This window comes from Hyperoodon ampullatus (assembly GCF_949752795.1).
Source record: "Hyperoodon ampullatus genome assembly, chromosome: 2".
Taxonomy (NCBI): domain Eukaryota; kingdom Metazoa; phylum Chordata; class Mammalia; order Artiodactyla; family Ziphiidae; genus Hyperoodon; species Hyperoodon ampullatus.
In genome coordinates, this window is record NC_136915.1 from 161,413,334 (window position 1) to 161,414,865 (window position 1,532).

General features: G+C 42.4%; 1 protein-coding gene across 1 annotated transcript; it reads left to right on the forward strand.

The window, feature by feature from the left end:
- Positions 1-665: 665 nt before the first annotated feature.
- LOC307048599 (torsin-1A-interacting protein 2) lies at positions 666-1,061 on the forward strand (the record flags this gene model as incomplete). Its single annotated transcript, XM_079697701.1, has 1 exon — positions 666-1,061. The coding sequence occupies one exon, from the start codon at positions 666-668 to the stop codon at positions 1,059-1,061; it is 396 nt and encodes a 131-aa protein (XP_079553827.1).
- Positions 1,062-1,532: the final 471 nt, after the last annotated feature.

Below are 1,532 nucleotides of genomic sequence, written 5' to 3' on the forward strand. Positions count from 1 at the left end.
GTGAAGCATTCCCAGACCCTTCAGCCAACTCAACAGCAGCTACTTCCCTGTGACTGGGTCCTGATTAAGGTCCTCCCAAGAAAGACTTCATTGGATCCACGCTCAAGAGGACTCTGCCAGGTTTTCCTGACCCCTCTACATCGCTCTAAAGTGCCAAGGCCTTAAGACTTGGGTACGTGCATTACCGCGGCAAGAGTGCCAGCGCCCACCAAAGACCCACTGGACCTGTCAGCTCCTCTGTTTCACCAAGCAGACATAATCACTTACCAGCAAAGCAGAGCAAGCCAGATGCCTCTGCATGATACCACCAGCTGATAACACACAAGAAAAAACAATTAACGTAGACTAGGACCCTATCTTTGCTTGAGAAGCTGGGATTTAAAGGAGCTATTCTGAGATCTGTGCTGCTAGTAAGTGACTGATAACATAGACTGGATCAGTCCCTGAGTTCAGAGACTGGGTTGAAAGTGAGTGAAAAATAGACAACGAAATCTTGAAGAATTGCACGGAGGTGCAAGCCAAATTTTACCCTCTCCAAGTAATGGTGGTTGGACTGAGAAAGTGCTAAACCAAACCTGTAATAGGACTGGTTGTTTGGGTGTCTCTCTTTATCATTGTTGCCTCTTACAGTTACATTGCTTTCTGTGTTGTCTCTCTAGGTCCCAATGTTCTCAGATAATTCACATTGCCCTGACTGTGGACAGCAGTGGTTCCCTAGTTTAGAACTAGGCCATTGGTTGTACCAAACTGAACTGGTTGAGAATGAATGTTACCAAGTATTCTTAGACCGTATTAACAGAGCTGATTATTGCCCTGAGTGTTATCCTGATAATCCTGCTAATAGAAGCCTTGTTCTTCCTTGGTCTTTCCCACTTGAGTGGGCTCCCCAAAATCTTACCAGGTGGACCTTTGAAAAAGCTTGCCACCCATTTCTTCTGGGTCCTCCACTGGTTAGAAAAAGGATACATGACTCTAGAGTTGCTGGTTTTAACCCTGCATTACAGTTAATCCTGACCAGAACAGACAAAACCTTGAACAAAAAACTTGGCCAAAGCAAATAACTTCTGAAACAGTCAAAATCATGGAGACTCTAGAGGGTTTTGTACTAGTAGCCCAAGGAAGATGGAAAGATGACTCCTTTCTATATCTGATCCAGACTGTCACTACTCTGGGAAACTGCTTAAATTGTTGTTGGATCTGCTTCCAGGGTCTGTGCATCTCTTCTTCAGCATGAATTTAATCAGTATTCCAAGCCAGATTGTTCATCTAGAACCTGACTAATCCATATTTCCTATGTTTTGGAATTAGTTTACTCCTAAAAATCTCCACAGCCTAATTATTGACATTATTATGACACGGTAGTCCTGGAGGAGAAGCCCCATACTGTGTGTAATTTCATTATATTCTAGTGATAACTTTTGTGGGAAAGCATCCTTGTAGCTGAATTCTAGATTATTCCAGTAAAACAGCTAGACATTTTAATAATAAACTATATTGTTCTAAATTCCACCTCTTAAATATTAATCAGTGAT